Source organism: Triticum urartu, chromosome 7A (assembly GCF_056163025.1).
Source record: "Triticum urartu cultivar PI428250 chromosome 7A, HENAU_Tu73, whole genome shotgun sequence".
Classification (NCBI taxonomy): Eukaryota; Viridiplantae; Streptophyta; class Magnoliopsida; order Poales; family Poaceae; genus Triticum; species Triticum urartu.
Genome location: NC_141879.1, coordinates 524,545,901 through 524,564,508, shown reverse-complemented (window position 1 = coordinate 524,564,508; position 18,608 = coordinate 524,545,901). Strand labels below are relative to the sequence as shown.

The following is an 18,608-nucleotide window of genomic DNA, read 5'->3' as shown; positions in this document are numbered from 1 at the left end:
CCAACACGGCACAGGCCCAACACGACGTGACCCGGTACAACGCCGGTTTACAAACCTTTCCTAATACAACCTAACCTCGTACGTATACTGAACCGACTCAAACAATTCCTAACACAGCACGTCACCTAACCTGAAGCTTAATTGCTAACAAGATTTTCTTAGGCTTGCCAACTTGTGGCTCTCATTTTGAAAAACTAACCTTAGACAAGTTTGACAATATTATATGGCAAAATGTGACATTCCTAGGCCCAGAACCGAACAGCCCCTGAATCATCCTGTGAGGGAGGCGGGATGGGATTGTTCGGATCTGTTACTAAGGGACGATCAGTCGGAAGTTATCACTGTCCTTTTTCTATTCCGGTGAACCAACAGAGCCCTAGGCGTTTACTAACTCAGTCATGTTAAAAGGACAATATTACTATGAAAGAGGTAAGTTGTAATCTCAACATTCATTTACAAAAATGTAATATTTTAATTTTTCATTTGACCAATCAACACAGTTATGTGTTTTTGAACATACAAGAGCTACATTAATATTTCAGCGTCATAGCTGATTAGTTCATTATGGTCGCCAACAGGCCGGTATACGCCTCGAGTTGCCCTATCAGGTATGGCCGAAGTGTTGTTGGTGGGGGCATCTCTTACTGCCGTACAGCTCCTCCGGTATTTATGTCATCCCGACTCTTCTCATGACCATCACCCAAGCAAACGGCCGATATCTCTATGCTTAAAAGAAGCCAAGCTATCTAGCCAAGATCTTCCACTTGCACACAACATTCTCCCTTGCACCACTCAGCCAGCAGCGACCAAACACAAGCTCGTGCGAGTCATGGGAGATGCGCTGTGCGATCAGCTCCTCGTCGACGTCGACGGCGAGTTCCAGCTCCCCACCGACGCTGAAGACCTATTCAGCATCCTCGAGACTTGGGAGGACTGCGTCAACGGCGCCGCTGCAGCGTTGAGCCCCACGGCCGGCGCCAGCAGCCGTGGTGGGCTGCTGGGCGGTTCTGCGCCGGGGAACAAAAGCAGCAAGCGGCGAGCGCGGCAGGACGAATGTGACGGCATAGCGCAGGCGCAGAAGAGGCAGAAGTGCTCGCCGGAGGAGGGAGGCGGCGCGGCGCCGAAGACGGCCCACATCACGGTGGAGCGCAACCGCCGGAAGCAGATGAACGAGCACCTGACCGTTCTGCGGTCGCTCATGCCATGCTTCTATGTCAAGCGTGTAAGATCCTCTTACTTTCTATGTGCTCGCTGCGTGCATCATGCACAGCTTTCCATACGTAAACTGGAACTAGCCGATGTTTACTTGTTTAGATGTTGGTTCTTTTTGTGTTAACTAACGAACTAGAGGATGATTCGTTAGTCCAGGTTCTGTACTACCGATACTCTGCTAGATTATCACTTATTGACAGTGACATCAACCTCCATGGATCTTCCTCGTTGGGAATTGGGATCCAGTCCTACGTAAAGTAGGTACTACTGGTGTACCACATGTCTACAGCGACACCACTGCCTGCCTGCCAAGTGCATCAGTGCATGCATGCTGACTACTGAATGCAACTGTGCAAGGCCATGGCCCAGCCTAGCTTTTCTTTTTAGAGAGAGAGAGAGAAGAATGGCCTGGCCACTAGCTAACCGATGAGTAGCATATCTACTTTCTTTCTTGGAAACCCTGAGCTTAAATTGCTGCGGGAGGATGCTTTATTCATCAGTCGTTAGACCTATGCATGTGGATGGCACTGACATATGCTAGGCCTTTTTTGGATCAGGGTGACCAAGCATCCATCATCGGAGGAGTGGTGGACTACATCAAGGAGCTGCAGCAAGTGAAGCAGTCGCTGGAGGCCAAGAAGCAGCGCAAGGCCTACACCGAGCACGTCCTCAGCCCGCGGCCGCCGCCGTCGTCCTACAGCCCACGCCTCCCGCTCAGCCCGCTCCATAAATCCACGCCGCCGCTCAGCCCACTGCTCAGGTCCACTCCGCCGCTCAGCCCGCGTCTCGCCGTCCCGATCAGCCCTGCCAGGACGCCGCCGACGCCAGGCAGTCCCTACAAGCTCCGGCCCCTGCCGCCGCCGATCTCCGGCTCCACCTACGTGTCCCCGGCGATGACGCCTACAGGCTACGATGCGGCCTCCTCCTACCTCCCCTCGCTCGACGCCATCGCCGCCGAGCTGTCGGTGTACGCCAACAGGCAGGCGCTACAGCTGCCCCCGACCGACCCACTCCCCGACGTGAGGGTGGAGTTCGCCGGCGCGAACCTGGTGCTGAAGACGGTGTCGCACCGCGCGCCGGGGCAGGCGGTGAAGATCATCGCCGCGCTCGAGTCACGGGCGCCGGCGCTGGAGATCCTCCACGCCAAGATAAGCACCATCGACGACACCGACGTCAACGCCTTCACCGTCAAGGTGTGTACGTACCATACCTAGTATCGCTAGCTAAGCTGTAGCTAAGCGCGCGCTAGCAGTTGTCCTTACTTCCCCTCGCTCTCTAGCATGAACGTAGTAAAGGCATGCATGCATGGGACCAAACACTGCATGGACGTATACTAATTAAAGCCGAAGAGGACCTGCATTTCGTTTCATGTGAGGTTCCCGTGTTAAGTGCATGTGCATATACTGGCCAATCACGCTGAAGCTGCACTGGGCATCAACGTGTGTTGGATGGCAGCTTGGACCCGGACCAAGCTTCAAAATAGGGATCACGACCTACGTAACAGTCCTGTGAATAGTCTGGTACTACGTTGGTACGTATGCACTGCCGAGTTGCATGTAGCTAGTTAACTCAAAGGACTAAACTGATGAAAAATGTTCCATAAAAAAAACTGATGAAAAATGTGAGCAGCATGTTTCAAGACAAAAGGGTCAAATATTTGGACAACTGTCTAGAATCTGTGAAACACACACTTGCTAGGAACTCGGACCCTTGTTTTTAGTTACGTACTTAATTTACAATATTGGAAGCTATATATACACCCTCGATTCCGCAACAGCTAGCTGTTTCATCATGCGTTTAAAATGCATTGCTCGTGCGGATTACACTTTTGTTTAGCAAACTTGTAACAATTCCTAATATTGTACATGTATACCCTCTCACAGATTGGAATCGAGTGCTCACTCAGCGCGGAGGAGCTGGTACAAGAGATTCAGCAAACGTTCTCGTAAAGGTCCCGCTTCGAGTTGAACTCTTTCTTGTGTTCCTAAGAGGGCTGAAACTCGTCGAATTGAACAGTGAAGATGCATGTATTGTTACGCATGCATAGGTTTGTGCATGTGTGTTTGTCTAGTAAGATCGAAACTGAGGATGAGCTGAGGAGCCGGGCACTTGAATGGTCGTAGTACAGGTGGTGCTCTAGCTATAGCTAACTAGCTAGATCGATCGTTTTTTGTGCTACCTGCGTACGTATGTAACTGCAGTCGTTGAATGGTACGTGCATTCATTTTCACAACTCATCAACTCGTACCGGCCCGGTGGATTCGTTTGGAATGCTTGCTATGCTAGCTTGAATTTTGCCTTGTATGAACGAGTAGGTCCGACACCTCATTCAGCTTGCAGGTAACATCTAATTGAAGTGAATTTTGGTGCATGAAACTCAATTGTTTGCCTCTTCTTTTGCCATATGGTGAACTAGTCATGGTTGCTGCAGAGACTGGGTGCTCTTTCTTAGAAAATGAAATCTCCATTTCCTAGCTTATGCATCCGTACAGACTGACTAATTTCCTGCCAAACATGACAAAAATCATGGAGTTAGGGTGTATTCGGACCGTTGTTGTAAATCATAATGGATGGGTTGTAGAATAGATCGACCCTTGTTTGAATGGACTTTGAATGCATCCTACTGAAAGCATAACTAGACACATGCATGTATCTATCTGTTTATATACTGAAAGCATAACAAGACACATGCATGTATACATCCATGACAATTTTATGACAGAATCAAGATAGTCATAACTGTGCTGTTGTAGAAGTGTTCCATGACATTACGAAAATTATCATCACGGAAGTGTCCACTTTCATGACGATAAATGCCGTGTCATGGAAGTGCTTTCGTCAAGGGTGACTGACACGTGGCATCCACCGTAACGGGTCACCGTTAAGCTATCAAGTTCGGTTTTGGATCCGATAACCCGCTAACAGCCCAGACTAATGAGGATTTTCCACGTGTAAAATTCTCATTGACCGGAGGAAACATGTGTTGGCTCACCGTTGGGACATATGTCATCCATTCATTGGACAGGAGGCGCCTATGATACGTAGACACGTGACACGGCCCAACAGAGGCCCATATAGGTTAAAAAGGTCGGCCCAGTCAAAGGCTCGTAGTACTTACTCAGGTACTATTGGGCCAGCCCAATAACGGCCTGTTTAATAAAGGTCCATTTACGGCCCGAAGCCAGATCTGCCCGTTAATTGTTCGCCGAATATTTGGGCCCAATTACAGCCTAGTGACTTTCGGCCTGTTAGAGGCCCGATGTAGACATGGGCCCATTTCAGCCCGGTGTGTCTTTTGCCTGGGAATGACCCGTGCTGCCCATGGGCCATATATGGTCCGACGCGACATCCGGCCCACTAACGGCCCGTGATAAAAGTGGCAACAGTTCAACCCAACGTGACTTTGGGCCTGTTAAAGGCTCGTCGTATAATTCGGCCCGTTGATGTCTGTACTAAGCTTTCGGCCTATGAAAGGCCCATGATATCAGTGGGCCAACTAAGGCCCGAGATATGTTTCGGCCTAGTAATGGCCCGTCATATAACTGGGCCGAAAAATGCCCGGTCTACATTTCAGCTTGCTGAAGGCCCGTCGACGACTAGTGAAAATTGAGGCCCAACATGCATTTCGGCCTACTAAAGGCCCATGCTTTCTTCTGGGCCGTAACAGGCCAGTAGAATATTCAGCCTGTTAATGGCCCAATGCTACATGGGCCAAACTAACCGCTGGGTCCACAAAAGGCCCAACTAAAAGTTGGGCCGAATATAGGTCGGAGTAAGTTGTGGGCCTGGTGCAAAGTGTGAAGGCCGCAATGGCCATTCGGGCCCAAGAAAGATGCAGGCCAACCCAATTGTGGCCCGCTAAAAACCAGGCCCGTTAGAAGCGAATGTTTCGGCCCGGTCGACTACATCAATTTTTTTTCAGATAGCGAATGATGGCAGTAACTAGTAGGAATTAAGAACAAACCTACTCTATACAATAAAGAAATTATGACATAGTAACTTAGAATAAACCTACGCTATACAATAAATGATTTATGGTATATTACATCCATTGGGCATCGAGGTTCGCCACCAGTGATCATAAAGCGCAATGAAGAAGCAGATTACAAAAACTGGGCACCATTGCTGCGTAACAAAATAATACTAAACCGAGACCACTTCTAAGACAGTTCAAGAAAGGTTAGGCTTGCGCGGGAACTGCTGCGCAAGATACTGAGCAAGGCTGTGAGACCGGCCTAGAATGTCGGTCATAGCTTCCAGGTGTAGCTGTTTAGCAATGAGGTTCTCATTGGTGTTCTCTGCTATCTTTCTTAGAGATAGGACTTCAAGTCGAAGTTGAGTTGCAGAATGCCTTTCTGCTAGAACTTGGGACTGAAGAAGTCGAACTGATTCAGACAGCGAATTCTGTGAGCTTGTCTGACTGCTAGTCTCAAGTAACTTGAACACTGCATCAAGACAAGACTTTGGGGTTGTTTCGCTATCTTCAAGATGTTCTGCCTTCTTTGCTGCAATATATGTTGGGTTTGTCTCACAGCCTTCAGCAGACTTGTTCATGCCATTAGGCATATCACCCTGAAACAAGTAGAGAGATGACAGGTTTTGCACGTGTATAAACAAAGATGATAATTGTGTTGTCAATTCCATCTAATTTGAAATTAAAAAATAAAGAGTAAATTCAGAATATCAATAGCATAATTTGGCATTGTTCATAATGCGGGGAGCTTCCCCACACTGCAGGATTACCATGACTCTAAACATAACAAGCATGGATGAAGGGCAAAGACAATCATTGTATCTATTTTGGTTAATGTGCATGGCATGTTGTTCATATCATCAGCCACATCAGTAAGATAAAACAGGAGATGACAAGGTGCAAATGTGGGCTGCTTCACCACACACTGGATTATAGATCCACGAAAACAAGCATACATATAGGGAGTATTGAGTAATGTGCATGGTATGAATAAGGAATTTGGTTTTACAAGTGAAACCTGGAACTTACGGTTCTTGCGAACATGCATTTTGATAGAAACAACAAACTAAACAGCAGTAAACGATAGGGAGTATGGGCAAATTAAACAGCATTTGAGGATAAAGTCTTTAGAAGGACTGACTTACATTAACAGTTAACACCGGCTTTGTAATGCCCTTCTCCATGTCAAGGGAAGGATAACTCAAGAATTTCAGCACATAATCTTCTTCATAAGCATTGCCTGTACTCTACATTTTGTAGAGAGTAATTATAGATATGATAATACTGGAAGGGATAGAGAATAATGAAGATAAGGTGCAGATTGATGCTACATGATCAACTACCAATTCCTGGAAGTACAAGCGTTACAGAACAAAATGTACTGAAAGAGCAATGGGCTACACTTCTGCACTGGCATTGTTTGTGTATTCAACTTTTTGGTAAGATTAAATATAGATCTGATATTTTTTAGTAAATGGTGGGCAAGGGAGATAAGATGCAGAATGCTACACAATCAACCAATTCCTCTTCCCATAATACAAGAGTGTTTTGAACACTGGTGTACTGTACAAAACGTTCTTATATTATGGGACGGAGGGAGTGATATGTCCATTTTGCATCATGCTTTTATATTGACATTTATTGCATTATGGGCTGTTATTTCACATTATGTCACAATACTTATGGCTATTCTCTCTTATTTTACAAGGTTTACATAAGGAGGGAGAATGCCGGCAGCTGGAATTCTGGGCTGGAAAAGGAGCAAATATTAGAGACCTATTCTGCACAACTCCAAAAGTCATGAAACTCCACGGAATACCTTATAATAAATAATGAAAAATCCTCACCAAAGATGAAGACCAGGGGCCCACACCCTTTTTACGAGGGTGGGGGGCGCGCCCCTACCTCGTGGGCCCCCTGGTGGCTCACCGATGACCATCTTCTGCTATATGAAGTCTTTCGTCGAGAAAAAAATCAGAAGCAACCTTTTGGGACGAAACTCCGTCGCCACGAGGCGGAACCTTGGCGGAACCAATCTAGGGCTCCGGCAGAGCTGTTCTGCCGGGGAAACTTCCCTCCCGGAGGGGGAAATCATCGCCATCGTCATCACCAACGCTCCTCTCATCGGGAGAGGGCAATCTCCATCAACATCTTCATCAGCACCATCTCATCTCAAAACCCTAGTTCATCTCTTGTATCCAATTCTTGTCTCCAAGTCCGGGATTGGTGCTAGTAGATTGCTAGTAGTGTTAATTACTCCTTGTAGTTGATGCTAGTTGGTTTAATTGGTGGAATATCATATGTTCAGATCCTTTATGCACATTATTACCCCTATGATTATGAATATGAATATGCTTTGTGAGTAGTTACGTTTGTTCCTGGGGACAAGGGAGAAGTCTTGCTATTAGTAGTCATGTGAATTTGGAATTCGTTCGATATTTTGATGAGATGTATGTTGTCTAGCCTCTAGTGGTGTTATGTGAACGTCGACTACATAACACTTCACCATTATTTGGGCCTAGAGGAAGGCATTGGGAAGTAATAAGTAGATGATGGGTTGCTAGAGTGACAGAAGCTTAAACCCTAGTTTATGCGTTGCTTCGTAAGGGGCTGATTTGGATCTATATGTTTCATGCTATGGTTAGGTTTACCTTAATACTTTTGTTATAGTTGCAGATGCTTGCAATAGAGGTTAAGTGGGATGCTTGTTCAAGTAAGAACAGCACCCAAGCACCGGTCCACCCACATGTCAAATTATCAAAGTACTGAACGCGAATCATATGAACATGATGAAAACTAGCTTGACGATATTCCCATGTGTCCTCGGGAGCGCTTTTCCTTATATAAGAGTTTGTCCAGGCTTGTCCTTTGCTACAAAAAGGATTGGGCCACCTTGCTGCACTTTATTTACTTTTGTTACTTGTTGCTCGTTACAAATTATCTCATCACAAAACTATCTGTTACCACTTATTTCAGTACTTGCAGAGAATACCTTGCAGAAAACCGCTTATCATTTCCTTCTGCTCCATGTTGGGTTCGACACTCTTACTTATCAAAAGGACTACGCTAGATCCCCTATACTTGTGGGTCATCAAGACTCTTTTCTGGCGCCGTTGCTGGGGAGTGAAGCGCCTTTGGTAGGTGGAATTTGCACTACTAGGGAAAAGCCTATACACAGAATCTTACCAGCAACGCGCTATAAAATCAGGCGCTGCTGCTAAGTAGCAGTAGCGCGGGCTATGGAAACTCGCTGCTGAAATAAGTTTATCAGTAGCGCGCGCACTCCAAGCGGCGCTACTGCTAAAATTCCCACGACGCCGCCGCGAGGCCAGTTATAGCAGCAGCGCATTAAAATAGACAGCGCTACTGCTACGTAACGTAGCAGCAGCGCATTCAGTCAATAATCGCTACTGCTAAATTAACTACAGATCTCACTAGCGTGCCTCATCCACAGATCACACTCACACACACTCGATCACAGTCTCCTCCTCACCCCCTGCGCCGCCGGTCCTCCCCCTTCGCCCCTCGCCCGATCTGCGCCGCTGTAGCCTCATCCTCCTCGCTGGACTCGGTACCGGCCTCCTCCTCCGTCCTCCCTCCACTCGCCGCTGGCCGCCCCCTCCTCGCTCCGCCTTCCTCCTCGATCCGTCCTCCCTCCACTCGCCGCCGGCCGGCCCCTCCTCGCTCCGCCTTCCTCCTCCGTCCTACTATCTTCTCCCTCCTCGAGTCGCCCCTCCTTGTCCCTCCTCCCTGATACATTTTGATTTAGTAGGCTTTCATATGTAACATTTTGATTTAGTTGATTTAGTATGCTAGTTGATTTAGTATGCTAGTTGATTTAGTCGATTTAGTTGATATGATTCAGTTGATTTAGTAGGATAGTTGATTTAGTTGATTTAGAACATTTTGATTTAGTTTATTTAGTAGGCTAGTTGATTTAGTTGATTTAGTAGGCTAGTTGATTTAGAACATTTTGATTTAGTTGATTTAGTAAAATGGCGCCACCACCAGCACCACTATGTCGACTGTGCAAGTCAAGCTGCGCCAGCAGCCTTGCAACTGGCAAGCTGTTCGGCATCTACTTCCATCCGAGTTTTCGTCATGCGGCAGTAAGAAATTAGATGAAATGTAACAACTATTTTATTTTTAGTGTTGGCATTATTGCATTGTGTCATTTTGCTTTTCTTACACAGATCGTCCCATGCAATGTGAGGTTGAAATTCAACAAGCTGACAGGAGACACTGTGACATTTGAGGCTCCTGGGGGGTCGTACACTATGGAGGTCGAGAAAGGACGCAATATGTCGCAGATTGGAGGAGATGGATGGGCCCGTTTCCTCGCTCGCATGCGTCTTACTGGTGGTGAGTTGATCAGATTCTCCTTCAGAGTAGAAAGACCCAAGCTGGTTGTCATTTATATCAACCTGGTGGAAGATGACGAAGATGATGAAGATAATGAGGACCCACTCAATGAAGATGATGAGAACCCACTTCATAAAGCCATCATAGCTCAAAGAATGAGGCTGAGCGAGGAGGAGGTGTGCAACCTATGGGACATAATTCCGCCACGTGATGACTTTGTCGGGGTGCCATTCGTGACCCGCCTGACAAGTACCATGGTCGATCGGCATGAAATGGTATGTTATACGTACTGCATGTAGTAATTTGATGATATATATATATATATATATGCTTTATTGTTATACTTACAAATGCAAATTATCCGATTATATGCTTAGTGAATCCGATGACATGCTTAGTGTAGAGTCCAATGATATGCTTTGTGGAATCTAGTCGATGATATACTTTAGTGTAGAGTCTGATCACATGCTTAGGCTATTTATTAATTGATATGTTTTTCTTATTCAGAGATTGCCAAAGAACTTATCTGTGAGTTGTGGTATCGAGCCTGATGAAGAAGGCTCAGTTGGACTACGCCTTACCGCAAGGGGCTCCGTCACCACATGTACTTACCGCATGGGCACAGATGGTCGCACACACTTGAACTCGGTTGGGTGGAAGAGATTCCTCGTTGGCAAGAATCTTCGTGCTGGACAGGCCATCCTAATTACTATCAGGAACACCCACCACCCAGGCTTGAGGATGATGATCGTCGTCGATATCATCTAGAACTACATATGTGTATGTGGCTATATCATCTAGAACTACATATGATGATCGTCGTCGATATCATGTAGAACTACATATGATGATCGTCGTCGATATCATCTAGAACTAAATATGATGATTGTCGTCGATGTCACCTTGTACTGCTTGAGGATGCATGTTGAGTATATATGAAATTGTTATCTAGTACTCCCTCGGTTCCAAATTACTCGTCGTGGTTTGAGTTCAAATTTGAACTAAAACCACGACGAGTAATTTCTAACCGAGGGAGTACTACCTAGTACCTATAATGCTTTATGAAATTGATATCTAGTAGTACCTAGTATCTGGAAATTGCAGTTTATCGAAGCCGGAATGGAGAAATGGTGAAAGATATAACAGTAGCGCTGGACCGGGAAATCGCTACAGCTAAGTAATAGCAGCGCGTTCCTGAAAAGCGCTGCTGCTATAGTCAATAGTGGTAGCGCGGGTACAGGCAGCGCTACTACTAAGAGTTAGCTGTAGCGCCTTATTGGTAGCGCGGGTACCCGCGCTGCTGCTGGCCTTTTCCCTAGTAGTGTTGGTAAGGAAAAAATTTATATAGTGTGCTGAAATTTACTGTCACTTGTTACTATGGAAAGTAATCCTCTGAGGGGCTTGTTCGGGGTATCTTCACCCCGACCAGTAGAGCAAAGAATTGCTCCTCAACCTACTGAACCTATTGAAATGAAATTCCTTATGAGTATCCTTCGGGTATGATAGAAAAATTGCTAGCTAATCCTTTTACAGGAGATGGAACAAAGCATCCTGATGAACACCTAATATATGTGGATGAAGTTTGTGGATTATTTAAGCTTGCAGGTATACCCGATGATGTTGCTAAGAAGAAGGTCTTCCCTTTATCTTTGAAGGGAGACGCATTGACATGGTATAGGCTATGTGATGATACGAGATCATGGAACTATAGAAGATTGAAATTGGAATTTCATCAAAAGTATTACCCTATGCATCTTGTTCATCGTGACCGCAATTATATATATAATTTTTGGCCTCTCTAAGGAGAAAGCATCGCTCAAGCTTGGGGGAGGCTTAAATCAATGTTATATTCATGCCCCAATCATGAGCTCCCAAGAGAAACAATTCTTCAAAAATTTATGCTCGGCTTTCTGAAAATAATCGCACCATGCTCGATACTTCTTGTGTTGGCTCTTTTATGATGAAGACTATTGGATTTAGATGGGATTTATTCGATAGAATTAAACACAACTCTGAAGATTGGGATCTCGACAAAGGTAAGGAGTCAGGTATGACACCTAAGTTTGATTGTGTTAAATCTTTTATGGATACCGATATTTTCCGTAAGTTTAGCACTAAATATGGACTTGATTCTAAGATAGTAGCTTCTTTCTGTGAATCTTTTGCTACTTATGTTGATCTCCCTAAGGAGAAGTGGTTTAAATATCATCCTCCCATAGAAGTAAAAGTAGCTGCACCAATTAAACTTGAAGAAAATACTGTCACTTATAATGATCCTATTGTCCCTACTTGTTATGTTGAGAAACCACATTTCCCTGTTAGGATAAAGGATCATGCTAAAGCTTCAACTGTGGTTCGTAAAAGCAATATTAAAACATATACACCTCCTGAGCAAGTTAAAGTAGAACCTAATATTGCTATTGTTAAAGATCTCTTGGCTGATAATATTGATGGGCATGTTATTCAGTTCTGCGGTGAAACTGCTAGAATTGCTAAACCTTGTGCTAAAGATAAAAATAAACCTGTGGTAGGCATGCCTGTTATTTCTGTTAAAATAGGAGATCATTGTTATCATGGCTTATGTGATATGGGTGCTAGTGCTAGTGCAATACCTATTGACTTATACAAAGAAATTATGCATGACATTGCACCTGTTGAGTTAGAAGAAATTGATGTTACTATTAAACTTGATAATAGAGATACTATTTCACCAATGGGAATTGTTAGAGATGTTGAAGTCTTGTGTGTGAAAACTAAATATCCTGCTGATTTTCTTGTTCTTGGTTCCCCACAAGATAGCTTTTGTCCCATTATATTTGGTAGACCCTTCTTAAATACTGTTAATGCTACCATAGATTGCACAAGGGATGTTGTCACTGTCGGCTTAGATGATATGACTCATGAGTTTAATTTATCTAAATTTAGTAAACAACACCGTGAAGAAGAATTGTCTAGTAAGGATGAAATTATTGGTCTTGCTTCTATTTTCGTACCTCCTAGCGATCCTTTAGAACAATATTTGCTAGACCATGAGAATGATATGTTTATGAATGAAAGAAGGGAAATAGATGAAGTATTCTTTAAACAGGAACCTATTCTGAAACACAATTTGCCTGTTGAAATCCTAGGGGATCCCCCTTGACCTAAGGGTGATCCCGTGTTTGAGCTTAAACCGTTGCCTGATAATCTTAAATATGCTTATCTTGATGAAAAGAAGATATATCCTGTTATTATTAGTGCTAACCTTTCAGAGCATGAAGAAGAAAGATTATTGAAAACTCTGAAGAAGCACCGTGCTGCTATTGGATATACTCTTGATGATCTTAAGGGCATTAGTCCCACTCTATGTCAACATAAAATAAATTTGGAAGCAGATGCCAAACTAGTTCGTGATCCTCAACGACGTCTGAATCCTAAAATGAAAGAAGTGGTAAGAAAAGAAATACTAAAACTTCTGGAGGCAGGTATAATTTATCCCGTTGCTGATAGTCAGTGGGTAAGTCATGTTCATTGTGTTCCTAAGAAGGGAGGTATTATTGTTGCTCCTAATGATAAATATGAATTGATTCCACAAAGAATTATCACAGGTTATAGGATGGTGATTGATTTCCGCAAATTAAATAAGGCTACTAAGTAAGATCATTACCCCTTACCTTTTATCGATCAAATGCTAGAAAGATTATGCAAACACACACATTACTGCTTTCTAGATGGTTATTCTGGTTTCTCTCAAATACCTGTGTCGGCTAAAGATCAATCAAAGACTACTTTTACATGCCCTTTTGGTACTTTTGCTTATAGACGTATGCCTTTTGGTTTATGTAATGCACCTGCTACCTTTCAAAGATGCATGATGGCTATATTCTTTGACTTTTGTGAAAAGATTTGTGAGGTTTTCATGGACGAATTTTCCGTCTATGGATCTTCTTTTGATGATTGCTTGAGCAATCTTGATCGAGTTTTGCAGAGATGTGAAGAAACTAATCTTGTATTGAATTGGGAAAAGTGCCACTTTATGGTTAATGAAGGTATTGTCTTGGGGCATAAAGTTTCTGAAAGAGGTATTGAAGTTGATAAAGCCAAGGTTGATGCTATTGAAAAGATGCCATGTCCCAAGGACATCAAAGGTATAAGAAGTTTCCTTGGTCATGCCGGATTTTATAGGAGGTTCATTAAGGACTTCTCAAAAATTCCTCGGCCTCTGACTAATTTATTACAAAAAGATATACCATTTGTCTTTGATGATGATTGTGTAGAAGCATTTGAAATACTTAAGAAAGCATTAGTCTCTGCACCTATTGTTCAGCCACCTAATTGGAATTTACCCTTTGAAATTATGTGTGATGCTAGCGATTATGTTGTAGGTGCTATTCTAGGGCAAAGAGTTGATAAGAAATTAAATGTTATCCATTATGCTAGTAAGACTCTAGACATTGCTCAAAGAAATTATGCTACTACTGAAAAAGAACTTTTAGCAGTTGTATTTGCTTGTGATAATTAAGTTCAGACCTTTTATTGTTGATTCTAAAGTAACTATCCATACTGATCATGCTGCTATTAAATATCTTATGGAGAAGAAATATGCTAAACCTAGACTTATTAGATGGGTTCTCTTGCTACAAGAATTTGATTTGCATATTGTTGATAGAAAAGGAGCTGAGAACCCCATTGCAGACAACTTATCTAGGTTAGAGAATGTTCTTGATGACCCACTACCTATTGATGATAGCTTTCCTGATGAACAATTAAATGTCATAAGTACTTCTCGTAGTACCCCTTGGTATGCTGATTATGCTAATTACATCGTTGCTAAATTTATACCACCTAGCTTCACATACCAACAAAAGAAAAAGTTCTTCTATGATTTGAGACATTACTTTTGGGATGACCCACATCTTTATAAAGGAGTAGATGGTGTTATTAGACGTTGTGTACCTGAGCATGAACAGGAACAAATCCTACGCAAGTGCCACTCCGAAACTTATGGAGGACACCACGCGGGAGATGGAACTGCACATAAGGTATTGCAATCCGGTTTTTATTGGCCTACTCTCTTCAAGGATGCCCGTAAGTTTGTCCGATCTTGTGATGAATGTCAAAGAATTGGTAATATTAGTAGACGTCAAGAAATTCCTATGAATTATTCACTTGTTATTGAACCGTTTGATGTTTGGGGCTTTGATTATATGGGACCTTTTCCTGCCTTTAATGGATATACACATATTTTAGTTGTTGTTGATTACGTTACTAAGTGGGTAGAATCTATTCCAACTAGTAGTGCTAATCATAACACTTCTATTAAAATGATTAAAGAAGTTATTTTTCCGAGGTTTGGAGTCCCTAGATATTTAATGACTGATGGTGGTTCACATTTTATTCATGGTGCTTTCCGTAAAATGCTTGCTAAATATGACGTCAATCATAGAACTACATCTCCGTATCACCCACAGTCTAGTGGTCAAGTAGAATTGAGTAATAGAGAACTCAAATTAATTTTGCAAAAGACTGTCAATAGGTCTAGAAATAATTGGTCCAAGAAACTTGATGATGCATTATGGGCCTATAGAACTGCATATAAAAATCCTATGGGTATGTCTCCGTATAAACTGGTATATGGAAAAGCATGTCACTTACCTCTCGAACTAGAACATAAGGTATATTGGGCTATTAAAGAGCTCAACTATGATTTCAAACTTGCCGGTGAAAGAGGTTATTTGATATTAGCTCACTTGATGAATGGAGAACCCAAGCTTATGAAAATGCCAAGTTGTTTAAAGGAAAGGTTAAAAGATGGCATGACAAAAGGATACAAAAGCGTGAGTTTAATGTAGGTGATTATGTATTGCTATACAACTCTCGTTTAATATTTTTTGCAGGAAAACTTCTTTCTAAAGGGGAAGGCTCCTATGTTATCGAGGAGGTTTATCGTTCCGTTGCCATACAAATTAACAACTTCGAAGGCACAAATCCGAAGGTGGTAAACGGTCAGAGAATTAAACATTATATCTCAGGTAATCCCATAAATGTTGAAACCAATATTATTGAAACCGTAACCCCGGAGGAATACATAAGGGACACTTTCGAGAACGCTTCAGACTCCGAAAAGGAATATGTATGTGGTACGGTAAGTAAACCGACTCCAAAACAATTTTTAAGACAATATTTCTCCGTTTTGGAATATTTAGAAAAATAGAAAATTAAGTAGCAGTCCAGGAAGGACACGAGGGCCCCACGATGGTGGAGGGCGCGCCCTACCCCCCTGGGCGCACCCCCTACCTCGTGAGCTCCTCGTGTGCCTTTCGGACTCTGTTTTCTTGCACGATACATATTTTGGTTGGTAAAAATTCACTATATATTCTCCCGAAGGTTTTGACTCCCGTATCACGCAAATATCCTCTGTTCTTGTTTTGGGTTGTTCTCTGTCAGGGTTGTCAAGGCCAGGCGTCATGTCGTCCCCCTCCTCCAACAACGGTGACAAAGATGCCTGGCTAATGAAGATAGAGATGAAGAGGGAAGAACCCATGGAGATCAACAAGGATGAAGGGATCAAGAAGGCCACGAAGAACCAAGCTCCGGCAACAGAAGACATCCTTCAACTTGATCACAACCTTCTTACCCCAACTAAGATTGAAGCTTTCCAGACGATTGAGTTAACTCGTATTCAAAACAAGTATCTCACAAGTGAAAATATTTTGTTGAAGGAGCATATCTTAGCACTCAAGGGCATTATTGGCAAGCTAGAGGACCTCTTACGCTCGATGTGCGACTATCCATCACATCCTTCTTCACCAACCAAGGAGATATAATCACATGGGTATGGGCACTCCCCTTGGCAATCGCCAAGCTTGGGGGAGGTGCCCCGGTATCATATCACAATACAACTCCTATCTTTACCGTTTTCCTTAGTTCGATCCTGTTAGTAGTATTTTGATCTAGTAGAATAAAGTTTATGGCATGATCTAGTTTTAAGTTTTGCTTTATGATCTCTCTATGTAATCTAGTCTGTGAGCTATATAATAAAGATTAGTGTTGAGTCAAGGGCTTGATTTCCTTGCTATGATCTTGGGTGAATAAAAGAAAAGAGAAAAAGAATAAGAAGAAACAAAAGTTCATATTGATCTTATTGATAGTAATGACTTCACATAGAAAGAGTGTGATGATTAAAAGTTGTTGGGATTTGGCAGACATTGCTTTGGTCATCGTTGCAATTAATAGGAAGTAATAAGGAAAGATAGGTTTCACATATAAATATACTATTATTGACATCTTTTATGATTGGGAGCACTCATCAAAATATGACATGCTAAAGAGTTGATGTTGGACAAGGAAGACAACGTAATGGGTTATGTTTTCTTATATCTGAGATAAAGTATGTTGTCATGGATCATCCAACATGTTGAGCTTGCCTTTCCCCCTCATGCTAGCCAAATTCTCAGCACCAAGTAGAGATACTACTTGTGCTTCCAAATACCCTTAAACCAGTTTTGCCATGAGAGTCCACCATATCTACCTATGGATTGAGTAAGATCCTTCAAGTAAGTTGTCATCGGTGCAAAGCAATAAAAATTTCTCTAAATATGTATGATTAGTGTGGGAGAAATAAGCTTTATACGATCTTGTGATGTGGAAGTAATAAAAGCGACGGACTGCATAATAAAGGTTCATATCACAAGGGGCAATATAAAGTGACGTTCTTTCGCATTAAGAATTTGTGCATCCAACCATAAAAGCGCATGGCAACCTCTGCTTCCCTCTGCGAAGGGCCTATCTTTTATTATTATCTTCTACCTTCTGCAACTGTCATGGTGATCTTCACCTCTCCCTTTTTCATTTTATCCTTTGGCAAGCCCAGCATGTTGGAAAGAACCTGATATATATATATATATATATATATATATATATATATATATATATATCTAATTGGATGTAGGGGGGCATGAGTTATTATTGTTGACATTACCCTCGAGGTAAAAGGTTGTGGGGCAAAACTATAAGCCCCTATCTTTCTCTGTGTCCGATTAAAACTCCGTAACCACAAGTATTGCACGAGTCTTAGCAATTATGAAGGACTAGATGATAGTTGAGTATGTGGACTTGCTTTTTAGCTCTGACATAGAATCTTTCTGATGTTATGATAAATTGCAATTGCTTCAATGACTGAGGTTATAGTTTGTTGGTTCTCAATAAGGTTTCTGATTCATATTTTTGCATTGTGAATAGATCATCACTTGAACATAAGTAATCATATGACAATATCTATGTATGTTGCTGTTATGAGAATAATCATGATGCCCTCATGTCGGTATTTTATTTTTATCGACGCCTCTACCTCTAAACATGGGGACATATTTATTGTTATCGGCTTTCGCTTGAGTACAAGCGAGGTCTAAGCTTGGGGGAGTTGATACGTCCATTTTGCATCATGCTTTTATATCGATATTTATTGCATTATGGGCTGTTATTTCACATTATGTGACAATACTTATGGCTATTCTCTCTTATTTTACAAGGTTTACATAAGGAGGGAGAATGCCGGCAGCTGGAATTCTGGGTTGGAAAAGGAGCAAATATTAGAGACCTATTCTGCACAACTCCAAAAGTCCTAAAACTCCATGGAATACCTTATAATAAATAATGAAAAATTCTCGCCAAAGATGAAGACCAGGGGGCCCACACCCTTTCCACGAGGGTGGGGGGCGCCCCCCTACCTCGTGGGCCCCCTAGTGGCTCTCCAATGACCATCTTCTGCTATATGAAGTCTTTCATCGAGAAAAAAAATCAGAAGCAACCTTTTGGGACAAAACTCTGCCGCCACGAGGCGGAACCTTGGCAGAACCAATCTAGGGCTCCGACAGAGCTGTTCTGCCGGGGAAACTTCCCTCCCGGAGGGGGAAATCATCGCCATCGTCATCACCAACGCTCCTCTCATCGGGAGAGGGCAATCTCCATCAACATCTTCATCAGCACCATCTCATCTCAAAACCCTAGTTCATCTCTTGTATCCAATTCTTGTGTCCAAGTCCGGGATTAGTGCTTGTAGGTTGCTAGTAGTGTTAATTAC

The 18,608-nt window shown here is 42.8% G+C and overlaps 1 protein-coding gene across 1 annotated transcript; it reads left to right on the top strand.

The window, feature by feature from the left end:
* The first annotated feature begins 610 nt into the window (after window positions 1-610).
* Window positions 611-3,656, top strand: LOC125521611 (transcription factor SPEECHLESS-like). Its single transcript, XM_048686670.2, has 3 exons — window positions 611-1,222; window positions 1,770-2,405; window positions 3,096-3,656. The coding sequence occupies exons 1-3, from the start codon at window positions 611-613 to the stop codon at window positions 3,159-3,161; spliced, it is 1,314 nt and encodes a 437-aa protein (XP_048542627.2). The 3' UTR covers window positions 3,162-3,656.
* Window positions 3,657-18,608: the final 14,952 nt, after the last annotated feature.

Coding starts and splice junctions, on each gene's coding strand:
- LOC125521611 (XM_048686670.2), top strand. CDS start 611: ATGGCCGAAGTGTTGTTGGTGGGGGCATCTCTTACTGCCGTACAGCTC. Junction 1,223..1,769: donor CATGCTTCTATGTCAAGCGT/GTAAGATCCTCT, acceptor TTTTTGGATCAG/GGTGACCAAGCATCCATCAT. Junction 2,406..3,095: donor TCAACGCCTTCACCGTCAAG/GTGTGTACGTAC, acceptor ACCCTCTCACAG/ATTGGAATCGAGTGCTCACT.